This window comes from Lycorma delicatula, chromosome 8 (assembly GCF_047948215.1).
Source record: "Lycorma delicatula isolate Av1 chromosome 8, ASM4794821v1, whole genome shotgun sequence".
Lineage (NCBI taxonomy): Eukaryota > Metazoa > Arthropoda > Insecta > Hemiptera > Fulgoridae > Lycorma > Lycorma delicatula.
Window position 1 is genome coordinate 89,720,983 of NC_134462.1, and position 13,533 is coordinate 89,734,515.

Here is a 13,533-nt window from a genome sequence, read left to right on the forward strand (position 1 = left end):
CCTCCTTTTTTTCAACCACTCCATTTGCATTCTCTTCTTGTTCTTTTTTAACATCGGACTTTTGTTTAAACGATTGATTAAGTTCTCGGAGCGGTTCGACAATAGGTTTAAATTGTTTTTCAATAACTTGTTCCGATTCTGTTATTCCTTGCGTAATAGCGCGATGTTTTCGTTTAATCGAATCTCGTATTCTATCGATTTCCATTACCAACTTCGCAGACGTCGACGACGATGACATATCGACCTCGTTCTTGTTCGACATCGTGGTTACGAATGATCGGAAACCAGTCGACACATCACCATCCTAGTTCCACCGATCTAAAGAACACTGCATGTTTTTTGGTTCTGCGTAAAAAGCGTATAATATCGATTAACGAAACATTCATTCTTGTCGGACGACGAATGGTATTGCACAATTCGCGGTAATATTGCGTTACACCCTGATCGATAGACGGTATCATGAGTTTCGTGCTTGTGTCTTTAAAGACAACAGCTCTCTTTACATTTCCAACCCACATTGGGATATCCACAACTGTTGAGTGATCGCGTTGTGGGACCTTTGTCAGGTACCGTGTGGAAAGTCGTCTGATCGGATGACGATCACCTTCCGAATGTAAATGCAACAGATAGCTATTGAACAGCCAAAATTCGTCTGGTTTCGCTCCTGCATATTCGCACCATTTTCGCAACAGATCTTCGTTTTGGACTTCAAACAGTTCGCGTCGTTCGTTGTACCTCAATCCGAACACATTGGCGTATAGTCGCAAAGTAGGTATCGCTTCGTTTAGAAATTCACCGGAAAAGAGCGCCTGCGCCCTGTTGTTCACGATGTCGAACGGTAATCCTCCTCGTCTTATCGGTAATGTTTCCGGTACGTCGTCGGTAAATTGTACTCCGTAAGCCGTGTCCACAAAACATTTTCTACCGTATGATAACGCTAAGCGGTACAACGTTTTTGGCGACCTGATCGGAATAGTTCGTTCCGTGATCACTATACAGCATCTCGCTCCTTCTAGACGACTACCGTATTCCAACATGTGCATGTAAACGTTTGTGTAGTCCATAGATGCATGTCGGTTTCGAAGTTCCAATAAAGGTTTTTTGTATACGAGTGGAGAGGGTCTAAATCTTGAAATAAAGTTCCATCCGTGTCGAATTGTGGTGTTGAACATGTTTTTATCGTATATCACCAGTTCGATTGGCATCTCGTATTTGTCACATTCTTCTAAAAATTTTAACCATATACGCTTATTGAAAATCTTACCTTCGCTAGTAATCATCAACAGAACGACCAACGGATAGTCACGATTCATTCTTTTTACATGTCGCCAGCATCGTCGGTCTTTATTTTCACAGTAGTTCACTTTACGACACACGTAGTTACCGCAAAACTTCTGACGGTCGCTAAAATATTTGGAACACAAGTTGTTTTGCGGTTTTTGTCTAAAACGTATGGCGTTAGCGTACGGTGTTCCGTCCTCATAGGTGTGTATGCTTGCCATTGTTACCGACTATCAACTGATCTCTTTTACAAAAACATCGAAGCCTACTCTATATCGTCCAGCATCGATATCGCTCTCCTTATCCACAACCAAAAATCCATGAGGTTTTCTCCATGCAACACCACACAGACTTTTAAACTGATCGAACTTCATATCGGTATTTACGTGATCTTGATATATGTGACGTAAGTTGAGATCGTCTTGTTTGAATATAAGAAGGAGATTTGCGTTGTCTCGTACAAGGTGCTTCCCGGCACTTGAATATGTCTGAGTCAAATAAAAGCTATCGATGTTGTTGTGTCGCCCCATCGCAAAGTACTTGCGAATATTATGTTGCTTTTCGCAAGCTACATCGTCGAAAATCATTATCGAGTTCGGTTCCGCTTCGTCGGGTGCCATCACATGATCGTTTTCTGAGTATGCAAAAAAGCCGATCTCCGGGACACCAGTCATGACTTGTTCTAGAAACTTATATTTCGGTTGGTACAGCGATTTAGAAAACACGTAAATATTTCTGAATCGTAAACCGTCCGGTGAGAACAGCAAGTTGAATAGGACATTTGTTTTTCCGCAATTAGACGGTCCGCAGATAATACATCTGATTGTATTCGGTAGAAGAGGTCCATGACGAGACCTTTTCCCCTCTCCACACCCGGCACCTGTATAATCGTCGAAGTTTTCTAGCGTAATATTACCGACCTGTTGACGTTCCAACTTCATGTTTATGACTGATCGATTCACTACACCAAATCCGCCTTATGTATCCAACTGTTGTGTTTTCCATCGAACCCTTGCCACTTTACAAATAGCCTATCGCCTTTTCTTCGTAAGACTTTCTCGACTAAATACACATTATTTGTAACGTTAGTTTTAGTGAGCTCTTCAGCGTAAAATTTACCGCTCACCACCTCACCGTGAACATCGATCAACGTGTAAGTACACGGACGCGTATTATCATGTACCTTATGTACGATAAATATTTCATTCGTCCAATTCGGTAGATAGCCTTTGGCGAATGTCTTTTTAAATTTGCTTATACGCACTCGATCACCGACATTGTATTTCGGTAAAGTAGGTTTTCGATAGAGTACCGTATTTAACCGCTGTAAAACAGCGGCTTGGTTTCGCTTATTTACATCTTTCGGTTTCATTCCGATAGTACGATGACTAGTGTTGTTGTATTTTGCAATAAGTTTCGGTAGTAATTCTAACCACTTGTAGGTTCCTTGTTCGGTAAACTTTCTCCACATCATCGTTTTCAGTGTTCGATTAAACCGTTCGACTATCGACGCTTTTTTATCCGAATGTGTGGAATAGTGATTTATATTGTACGACTGTAATAGTCGTTTAACCGTCGGATTGTAGAACTCTTTACCCAAATCGGTTTGAAAATGTCGCATCTTGTGTTTATCCAATATGGGTTTGAGGGCTTTAGCGATCTCCGTACCGGTTTTGGTTTTAACCGGTACGGCAAATGCTAGTTTAGAAAAACAATTTATCATCGTCAGTATGTAACGGTAACCTTTGTTCGATTTAGCATACGGTATCATCTCAACAAGGTCAGCTTGATATAGGTCTGAAATACCTTTAAGTTCAACGCGTCTTGTGGGGTAGTTTCGACGCGCCTGTCGATGGAGCTCTTTAGCTATTGACGCCTTGACGTTCATTGTTGTACTGACTGTATTTCGTGTGTGTATGTTTGGAGAGGAATAGGAAGAACAAAAAAGGATCTTTATTTCTTTATTTTTTTTTTTACCCGCCTCACCACTCTTATATCCCGGCCTTGGCACCGGCCGTATCGATAACAATGATAAATCATTAATCGATCTGCACATATGTTCAGATCGGTTAAAGATTTAATGTGTGATCGATTCGGGGGGTTTAGGGTGGTCCTGAAAAGGACCGTTTTGCATAAAGTGTCGTTTTACATTTTAAACGGTTACCGAAAAAACGGACAAGATGGCATACGCTGTATATGTTCCACATACGGATTGTCTGTCTCTTCCCATTTAAACAAACGTATACGACAATAGTCACATCTGACCAGATCGTCGATACCTTCGTACCTGAATCCATGCATAGCTAGGATCAGGGGGGAAAGAAACGGATTGTCCATATGTGGCCATAACGGCGTATAAATCTTTTTGTTACCGTTTCTAGTAACCCTATAAAATGTATGGACTCTATCATAAAAAGAACGATCCATTATGATTGAGTGTTAACGCAAGAATGAATAAAGTTTCAAATAATATTTTTTATCTCTTAAAAAATTATCTTGTTTTATTTTCCAATTATTTTTTATCTGAATGCAAGTTCCGAAAATAAAATTTATACAAAGAGTTGACTTTATAACCGCGATTAAATTATCGTATGCAATTTATTTTATTTTCCAATTATTTTTTTTATCTGAATGCAACTTCCGCTGATAAGTTAAATAAAATTTAATTTATTTAATAATTATATTTATTTGTTATAAGAAGTTTTATCAAAACCGCATAGTTGTTATCGCTTACACTGCAGTTAAAATTGTATTTTAATAAAATTAAAAACAGTACATAAACTAAATTGATAAGATTGCAGTTTACTTATTATTTCTTTTTTTTGTATAAAATTAATTGGTAACCGCGTACTTGTTATCGCTGACACTGCAATTAAAAACAGTACATAAACTAAAATTGATAAGATTGCAGTTTACTTAATATTTCTTTTTGTATATATATAAGTATCATTCTGACTTCAACATTTTACATGTCATCATTACATATTGAGAGTGTGTTCACAATGAGTTATTATACGGTACAGCACGAGATTGATGAGTTGATGAGCGCATTTCAAGATCTGCTTGTCATTAAAGACCGAATAGTAAGAAATGTATATGACCACTCGGAGATCGAACACGCGGCGACTGATTTGTCAAACGCTATATTGAGAGCAAGAAGACGGGCAATGCTATTAGCCGCTCGTTTTGATGGACCGCCTCCACCGTCATCACCATCTCAGCATCATCAACAAGAGGTTGCAGAATCCGATGGGTCCGCGACGGATTTCAATCCACACACCGACAACGATGACAACAATGATGACCAATCACCGTCATCGCAATTACCTGATAATGAATTACACATTATTCAGGAAATTGTCGAAGTTGAAGGTGATAACATTGAACATAGTGCCAATCACCGTGTTCAACGTGGTCATCAATGTCGTCGTCGACGTATTCGGGTATGTCGTCGTCCCGTGATCACAGACGTGGATAGTAGTTCAACACCACGACGACCTCATTGTAGTACTCTAAACAGAGTTCTGCAACAGGTCGTCAACGCTAATCCAAGCCAGTCGGACGAGGGCGATGATGGTAACCCGACAACCGACAGATGTCCGATCTGTTTAACAGAATCGGTTACTGTTGAGTTGTCGGGTTGCGGTCATCGATACTGTGAAGACTGTGTGAGGAAATTAGCGAGATATAGCAGGAATTGTCCCGTCTGTCGACGGGATATGTGTGGATACCATCGGATTAGAGAGGGAGACGACGGCAGTAATTGATGTAAGTAATTATAATTTTTTTTAAAGAAAAGTCATTTATATTATTTCATATTTTTTTTTTACATTAAATTTTTTGGAAAAAAGTGATTCATATAATTAGATACATACTTATTTTTTTTTACAAATAATTTCTTTTCACTTAAAATAAAAAAAAAGTCATTTATATTATTAGATATATACTTTATTTCATATTTTTTACATTAAATTTTTTTGAAAAAAAAGTGATTTATATTATTTCATATTTTTTTTTACATTAATTTTTTTGGAAAAAAGTGATTCATATAATTAGATACATACTTATTTTTTTACAAATAATTTCTTTTCACTTAAAATAAAAAAAAAGTCATTTATATTATTAGATATATACTTTATTTCATATTTTTTACATTAAATTTTTTTGAAAAAAAAAGTGATTTATATAATTAGATACATAATTTGTCATATTTTTTTACAAATAATTTTTTTTCACTTAAAAGAAAAAAAAGTCATTTATATTTTTAATTTTTTTGAAAAAAGTGATTTATGTAATTAGATATATATACTTTGTCCTATTTTTTTTACATATAATTTTTTTCACTTAAAAAAAAAGAAAGGCAATATATATCCGCATGATAAAATAATATTAAAAATAGTTATGATCGTGGTCTATGTGGTCTTCGGTTCTCTGGCTTCTTTGTATGTAGTCATGACCATGGGCTATGAGGACATCGTTTTCGATTCTCGGTCTCTTTCGGGAAGTGTTGTCATTGGCGGGTACTTTTCTTTTTTTTATGCTATAATGACCGTAAGGAATAGTGTCAATTTTGTTTTCTAATATGTAACGTTTATCGTCGTAAGGTGAAAGCGATTTCTTTGACTTGTTAATGGAAAATATATTGTGCAAAGTGCTTATGATTCCGTACGCGCTTGTATACGTAACGGAATCATTAAAAAGACTTTTTTTGTACAGATCGTGTCTAAGATCCTTTGCAATGGATACTCTAGGAATACCCTTTGCTACATTCTTCTCTTTCTTGTCGAATTCGAGAATGCTATACATCTTAGCACGAAGTCCGACAAATTCACGAATAGCTTTTCCATTCATTTCGTCTTTGAATTTACCAAGTCGTTTCTTATTGGTATTACTGAAACATGCGTGATCGCGAGGATAATCTGAAGTATCGAACCGATCGATATCGTGAAGAATATCGTCGTAAACGTTATCGGTCACGATATGATACATCAGACTGTCCGTATCGGTCATTAGAAGATTTATATTATGACCGTACTTTTCTACCATGTAGTCATAGTGGAATTCGTACATGATCATTTTGCTAATGTCCAATACGGTAAATCCAATGTAGATCGGACGATTGAGAAATATCTCCGTTTTCTTCAGACTTACCCCAACGACATCCTTGTTATAGATGTACCAAGCTTTAACTCTCGGTTTTGCAATCACCTTATCCAATTTACGTTCGTTAGTAACCAGTTGGAAGTCTATTCTGTTTCGTACGTTTTCCAAGGACTTGCCGTACACCGCGTTGTTCATCAACTTAAAAAAGTCCTTTTCAAAACTGTTTCGTGCTTGTGCACGCTTTTCAGTATTGAAGTCGATGTACGGTTTCAACCAAGGCGATTGGGAGAATTCCAGAACTCTGTGAACGTTTTTCATTTTCAGTCCTAGTCGAGTATACAACTTTAGGTTTCTGTAATGTAAAACGTATTTTTGTTTGTCGTACAATGTTGTCATTAATTTCTTTACGGGACATCTCTTTATGTCCTTCAAATAGGGGGACAACATATCATCGGTTGGTACTAACCGTTCTGGTGCGAGAGGGTAATCCTTGTGACGATCGTGCAATTCTTGTGGATACTCAAGATCCACTTCCAAGATGTAGCCCTTTTCACCACGATCGTCAACGCTGTTAATATCGAGATTGTCAATCTCTTCAGTACTCAACCACCTAAATTTAGCGTGTGGTAAGGGCTCAACCATGGCTGTTCCGTAAAGGTTGTTGCAATCGTAATATTGAACCCAGGATGTGGGTTCGGATGGGTCATACTGATCTGGAATGTTTGGATTGTTCGCCTTGGCGTGTCTGGTTGAAATCATGGCTACACCGCCTCGTGTACCTTTTTCGACAAACAGATGCATATCTATGTCGGTCAACAGTTCCAATTTTTGTTGGGTAAATTTTAACATGGCATTCCACGTGAAATGAGGGGTGGAGTAAAAGTGACAGGGGTCCAAACCGTAATATTGCATAGACGTACTTCGGAAATTTTCAAAGACGTCTGCCAACAATAATACGTCGCTAAGAAGATAAAGATCGTGGTAATCGCCTAACGTATTGCAGTCAAACGTTTCCCACACGTGTTGAGCGTGGACGTAATCATCGTCCGTTATGTTCTCTCTTCTTAGCGTACTGTAAAATGCCATCTGCGGTGGAAGTTGGGTTTCGAAAAACTTGTTTATATGGGTCATGTACTCGTACGGGTAAACGCCTTTACGGATTAAACAATCTCTTTTCTCGGGTAGCGGGTAACAGTTTGTGAGACGTTTAAATACGGTGTCTTTGTCCTGACAATCTTTTACTAGATTTTCCACAAGTTTTTCGAGCGATGACGAAAGAAATTGTAAAGAGTCCAAGAACCTCAACGGACCGACGGACAGTGACTGTAATCGCTCGGACGTGTTGGCGATACAGTTTATTTTTACATCGTCCTTATATTTTCCCAAAGCTTGAACTATATGATGGCTATCGTAACCGCGGAGGTTATGAAAAAATACTGGGATATGCTCGGTGCGCTTACAATTTAAATTGCACTCGTTATGACATGCACCGAGAAACCGTCCTGTGGTATGCGAGTGATGACGTACACGGTCATCGGTCAACTCACAATGACAAAGAAAACACTCGGTAGCCCTTTGAAATGTTTCAGTGTCTTCGGGAGTCATCACCATCGGTTTTTCGGTGATCATAATTTGGTGCAATCTATCGGCGTGACCGAGCAATTCATCCAGCATCTTTTCAACGATATTTTCACCATCGGTTCTCGCTCGGTAGACTACAGGACCTTCACAAATCTCCCCTTCCTCGTCGACGATTACATAGGCGTAACCGGACGGAAGATGATGGGCTACCTTATCGGTAAAACTAGTGTTGGGTTTAGGGGTGGCAGTGTCCATCGGATGTACAAATGATTCAAAGTCTGCATACACCGTATACGGAACGCGTAGTGTGGACGAGTAGTCCCTAAACTTCATCACGCATTCCTTTTCTTTAGCGGGATCGGGAACTCTTATCCTTTGTGCACCGTGTCGCTTACACTCGATCAAATGTTGGTTTAGGTTTTGTGTAGCGACATGTGGGTCTGATGAACTGAAACGGTGCAAACAGTAAGGGCAATATTGGCTGCTACCGCCATGTTTTGTAAGACCTGAAAGGAGACGAGATAGCCCATTTTTACCTGGTTTGGTATTTATAAGGCAGTAGTGAAATTTATCTCTCGTCTCCCCTGCAAGCAGCAATAGGTGTATGCAGTGGGTACGATCGCGGTTTTCGGTAACACGCACCGGGTACACGCGATCGTTATCTTCTTCATAGCCGTAGACATTGATGCTTATTGTGGGATTCAACACCTCGAAGCGATCAATGTCTTTTACCTTTACTGGGTATGATATCCCGGTCATGTTAATTTCATGTTCAAAGCGTGCATACCAACTCTGACGATAGTGACGTCCTGGTTGGTCATGCAGGTATGCTAGTACGGACCATAGGAAACATTTTTCATCATGCGGATTTTTTACATTAATTATTGCCTCTCTTTTTACAAGTTTTTGTGGTGTTTTTATAAATGAACTAGAGGCGCCATATAACGGACGGTAACGGATAATATTTAAATCAATATATATTATTTTATTCATTACCCATCCGCTGCCGTTGTTGATGAATTTGGTCAGTGTCTCTATAATTTTCTCCACTGATTCTATCCATGATTCTTCAACAACGTCGGTGTTATCGTCCAAATTTATCACCGTTCTAGTTTTTCCATGCAAGTACAAATTTGTGAATGTTGTTTCTACTCCGTCTTCGAGTTGTGTCCGCTTCATCAATTCAACATTTGCTGCAACGTACCTGTAGAAACAGAATAATTTTAGTACATATTGACTACTTTAAAAAAAAACCAAAAAAAAAAAAAAAAACAGTACATTTACAAAAAAATATTAACGTTTTTTTAATTACCATTTTATGTTGCCATCAAAGCGTCTGCCTTCTTCCTTCAAACAGTTCAGGATGTTCTTCTGATACCGTAGAAGGGTTGAAAGGAGATACAACTCCTCAGAGTCAGACAGGTCCCATCGAAGACGGATGACGTTGTTATTTATTGCATGGATAACTACCGGTGATACCATTTCAATTTTTTTTGTAATATCTGAAACAAATTAAAATAACATATATCGTAACATTGTTTTTTTTTTGTGTGTTTCAGTGAATAACAGAAGAAGACATTTTTTTCATTATATATATCATTTATTTTATTTGTTTAAAAGTATTTTTTATTGTATTTATTTTAATTGTTTAAAAGTATTTTTTTTAAATTTATAAAGTATGTTTTTATCGTATTTATTTTTTTAGATTTAATTAAATAATTTATTTGATTTGATTTGATTGAAAGTTATTTGATAATACCATACTGTTCCATTAGTATTTATTTTTTTTTATTTAATTAAAGTAAAACTTACCTTGCTAATTAAGATGAAAATGTAATGATCTCTCTCCGATCGATGTATTCACTTTCAATAACAGATTGCGAATGATGAAATCACACAAATTTTTTCACTTATATACACGCAACCGAATTTAACCGGTTACAACAACTCAAGTCACTTTTGTATTAGTGACCCGATAATAATAATAAAAAAAAAAAATTTCTTTATCGCTTCCGCTCTTATTAGAGACGACGTTCGAGTTCGCACGTACGCACTAACGGCTAGTGCGCATGCGCCGATTCGAATTCCAACGCTGCGATTGGTCAATCGGACAACTTCAGACCACGTCGGTCCCACAATTCTTCAGTCGAGCGCCGCATCTCGCACGGTAAACACGTCTGCGTCGCTCCGCTGACGCACGCACGCAAACACACGCGCAGCAGACACCGCCGCCACCGCCTCCCGGTGCACGATCCACGACGAGAACCTCTCTCCGTCGCGGTAACGCCTCCCGACGCCATCGCCTGGACGACCAGGATCATCCTCGAGGTACGTCTATATTCACTTGTGTGTATATGTATGTGTGTGCGCGTGTGTGTGTGTGTGTGTGTGTTTGTGTGTTGCAGCAGACATCGCCGCCACCGCCTCCCGGTGCACGATCCACGACGAGAACCTCTCTCCGTCGCGGTAACGCCTCCCGACGCCATCGCCTGGACGACCAGGATCATCCTCGAGGTACGTCTATATTCACTTGTGTGTATATGTATGTGTGTGCGCGTGTGTGTGTGCGTGTGTGTTTGTGTGTGTGTGTCGTAGCAGACATTACCGCCACCGCCTCCCGGTGCACGATCTACGACGAGAACCTGTAACGCCTCCCGACGCCATCGCCTGGACGACCAGGATCATCCTCGAGGTACGTCTATATTCACTTGTGTGTATATGTATGTGTGCATGTGTGATTGTGTGTGTGTGTGTACAGACTGATGTTACGTTAAAATTCACAGCTTACGTAGAACATTTTTCACTCATTACATCAGGGAGTCACCGCAGCCGATTGGTTTAAGGCGTCAGTCGGTCGCGTCCCGTCATGACCGGGTTCGAATCCTCTAGCCGACAGATTTTTTTTCACTTTAAATATTATTCATTTATTTAATTCAAATCGACCGCCAAACAACAGTGATACCAACCTTTGAAATATTTCTTCAATATATAAACATGTCAACAAAAAATAAATCAAGTTGGTAACACTGACTCACATCGACATAAAATAAATCAAGTTGGCAACACTGACGGGGTACCGGCGCCAATGACGTCACAATCCAAGATGGCTGACCACCGCCATCTTGGAATCCAAGATGGCGGACAGCCGCCATCTTGGAATGACGTCACTGTTTGGCGCCGTACCACCATTTCCGTACTACTTTGCTTGTCTTCAGATCACTTCTATAAGATCTCTCCTTATTGCTCACATTTCACTACTATAAAGCACTTCATCCACACAAATACTTTCAAAAATTTGTATCTAATTTTTAGATTATGTACGGTATTAGGAAACTACTGTTTTCCAACAAAACACTGGTTCCAACAAATCTCTGTTTGGCTATCGGTATTGACGATTCCTTCGTTCATTCATTGTGATTTTACTACCCAAATAAAAAAATTGTTCAACTTTTAGAACAATTGCTACTTCTGTCTTAATATTTTTTTAATTTTTGTCACATTTTTACTTACCTTTTATTGTAGTCTTATTATTTTCTAGCAAGCAATTCACGCTATTTAGCATTTTTCTTAATCATCTTTGTTTTTTCCTAAGAGAGCAAATATTATCTAATCTTAACATTTGTTTTTTCTCTCTTTGAATATTTACTCCAGTCTAGTTTGTTTTTAAATTGTTGTATCTGTTTTTTATATAAAAGTGAAAAATAACGGTGAGGATTATACAGAGTGTTCCGCCGGATTCGCCTGTTCGGCGAATACGTCCGGAACGTGAGAGTAAAATTTTTACTTTCACAAAATTTAATAAGCATTTTATTTTGAACAGAATGATAATTAATTTGTAAAAATCAGTTGACAATCATGTTATTGAAGAAAATTATCCCGCATTACGATTGTTAATCGTAATGTAAGCTGATAATTTTTTACTTTTTTTTTATTTCCTCCACTAAATATAATAAAAAATTATTAATAACCAATAATAATAGTAAATTAATAAAAATTATCAGCTCGCAATACAGTGCGCAAGCGTACGCCGGGTTAATTTTCTGCAATAACTCGATTGTTTGTCAACTGATTTTTACAACTGAGGTGTCATTTTGTTCAAAATAAAATGCTTAATAAATTTTTTAATAAGTAAAAATTATATTAAACAAATAATTACAAAGATATTGAAGATAAAAAAATTAATAAGGCCGCCATTTTGAAATTTTTGATCGTAACGTTTCCAAATTTTTTATATTTTGTAGAATAAAACACTAGTCTTAGATCTTATAAATTTAATTAAAGTAGATTTTCCCGTTCCTGAGAAATAATGTTTCGTTGAAAATCACAAAATGGCGTCCAGTAGGATAATAAAGTAAAACACGACTTAGACGATATGAACTTTTTTGCTCATTTTGGTGTCCTGAATACCGTAAGTTCGGCGAATACGTCCCAGAACTCCGTATATCATTGTTTCGCTCCTTTCTGAATCCGAATTTGGCTTTCGTAATCTTCTATTTCTACAAATTCCATTTTAATTAATTTTTAAATAATTTAACTTATTATATGTATTTAAAATTTGTTATTATTAAAATTTGAAACATTTCATTTCATTCTACGTCATAGTTATCTAAAAATGCTATTATGAAACTTTAATTATCTGGTATTTAAAGGGCCAGATTGACCTCCCTTATATCTATGCTTTTAGTGAAATTAATTTTTTTTCAACTAATAAATATATCTTCCATCGCGCGTACTATTTGCCTATTTCATCACTTAACAAAAATTAATTGGGTTCTATCCTTAACTTAACGTGTAATTTATACTTCTAAATCATTTTTATTTACATATTTTATACATTAAATGACTGGTTGATTTAATGAATTTGTACAAAAAGTTATTTGCATGTGAGAATTCGTGTTATTGTTGAAAAAATACACACACACACACACACGCGCGCGCGCACACGCACGCACACACACACACACACACACACACACACACACACACATATATATATATATATATATATATATATATATATAAACAGTTCTTTTGCAATAAATTTATAAGTAATTAAATGACCTTGAACTTGTTATTGCTGTTGTTATTGTGGTTGAGAGTTGGAGGAAGGCAGGAAGGTGTAATGGGAACAAGAATGGGAAGGACGTCGATTGTGTAAGCAAGGACGATGAATTCTCTTGTAAAAGAGTTAAAGCTACCTGGATGATACCTTCCTTCAGTTTATTCTGTGGTTGCAATGATTGTGGTTATATTAATATTTAAGTTATAACATTATGTATCGTTTTTACTTATACGTTTGTAATTTTGTGATATAATGTGATAATAAGTTTTGTTTAACGTTGTGAGGTTCCTTCGTTTTTAATTTTTTTTTTCATTAAGGATATTTTTTTAAACTATAATCATGCAGGTAGGTTGAAATTATTTTACCTGGATATTGAAAATATCAGGTAGAGAAAGGTTAGGATTTTTCTCGGAATTCCCTTTTTATTGTTAATAGTTCGTCTCTTTTTTTACTTCTTTTATATATATTTATATTTATAAACAAAAAAATAAAATAAAATTGCTTTT

At 37.2% G+C, this 13,533-nt stretch overlaps 1 protein-coding gene across 3 annotated transcripts in view; it reads left to right on the forward strand.

Moving 5' to 3' along the window:
* The window catches only part of LOC142329450 (sodium-dependent nutrient amino acid transporter 1-like), a 460,990-nt gene that overhangs the window by 225,903 nt on the left and 221,554 nt on the right, over positions 1–13,533 (forward strand). Inside the window, exon 1 of one of the 3 annotated variants that reach the window (XM_075374096.1) lies at positions 13,352–13,372. The exons of the other annotated variants lie outside the window; for them this stretch is intronic. Coding sequence (XP_075230211.1) covers positions 13,367–13,372 — 6 coding nt within the window. The 5' untranslated portion in view covers positions 13,352–13,366. Of the gene's footprint in view, positions 1–13,351; positions 13,373–13,533 lie in introns of those variants that run through there. 3 annotated transcript variants of the gene reach the window in all.